This window comes from Perkinsus marinus (genome assembly GCF_000006405.1).
Source record: "Perkinsus marinus ATCC 50983 genomic scaffold scf_1104296971068, whole genome shotgun sequence".
Classification (NCBI taxonomy): Eukaryota; Perkinsozoa; order Perkinsida; family Perkinsidae; genus Perkinsus; species Perkinsus marinus.
Window position 1 is genome coordinate 1 of NW_003202233.1, and position 1,053 is coordinate 1,053.

At 48.2% G+C, this 1,053-nt stretch overlaps 1 protein-coding gene across 1 annotated transcript; it reads right to left on the bottom strand.

Annotated features, from left to right (window-relative positions):
* Positions 1-231: 231 nt before the first annotated feature.
* Positions 232-878, bottom strand: Pmar_PMAR027043 (conserved hypothetical protein; the record flags this gene model as incomplete). Its single annotated transcript, XM_002767170.1, has 4 exons — positions 232-359; positions 402-484; positions 558-668; positions 720-878. Coding segments are annotated over 4 exons (481 nt in total), but the record flags the coding sequence as incomplete, so codon positions are not given.
* Positions 879-1,053: the final 175 nt, after the last annotated feature.

The following is a 1,053-nucleotide window of genomic DNA, read 5'->3' on the forward strand; positions in this document are numbered from 1 at the left end:
AAAGGACCTGAGACGTTTCTGGTCTTCAAGCAGCGAGGTATACTTGTCACGCACTCATGAACGGCTCTGCTCATCTTCACATACCTAACGAAAATTATCCACGACGAACTGTGTATTAATGTCGTACTCATAGTACGTTACGACGCGTGGAGCAGTACAGCTCTGAAAGGCCATCGCTGGGTAGTCGAGGACTCTGGGAGAAGTAGAATGATCTCATGACGTCCCCATTGCAGAAGCATACTGGATTGCAGCATTCATCCATCCATTCCCGATTGCCAGTCCACGAAGGTTGATATGAGGCTTGATCCCTTTAGTGTTCTCACGCCATATCTTATGAGCTATGGCTGGTATGTAGTGACCTGAGTAGTTAGGCTGATATTTCGGTAATCTGTCACGGTTACCAGCATATGACTCCCCGGTGATGTAGAAATCTTTGCCTCCATACTGGGTATATTCAGCGAAGAATTCCTGTAGGGCCATGTACCTTCCAACGTAGTTTTGCATACACATCAATGACTCCATATCATTGATACGATAAGCATCTATCTAAGTCCTACAAGTCGTCGGCAGCCTCAAATGAGCCATTGTTTACGAACGGCCCGACCGAGAATCCTGTTCCTGCAGGTTGGTCGACATAAAGAAGGTTGGCTCGTGTGTTCCAAGAGTATCTGACAGTCAACCTATTCTCATCAGGAAAGTCAGTGAGAGGTGCTCCTCACGGGTTAGTTTTGGTGTCATTTCCATATTCATTTACCCTGCAAGGTCCGTTTTCTGTGAAGAGTCCTGACATGCTGCTGCAGCCAGGCCCCCCTTGGAGCCAGAGAACGAGAGGATCTTGGGCTGGGTCGGAGCGAGATTCGAAGAACCAAAAGAATAGCCTAATACGACTCCTCGTGTGTGGTAATGGCGATCGAGAAACGATCACCTCCTTCCAGAACTGCCACTAAAATAACCGTGTACTTGCTTAACACTCGGATCGCAAAGAGCGCTGTCGCGGCCCAGGAAAGATGTGCTGCTCATTTCGTTCTGCTGAAGTTCGGTCTGGAGCGACTT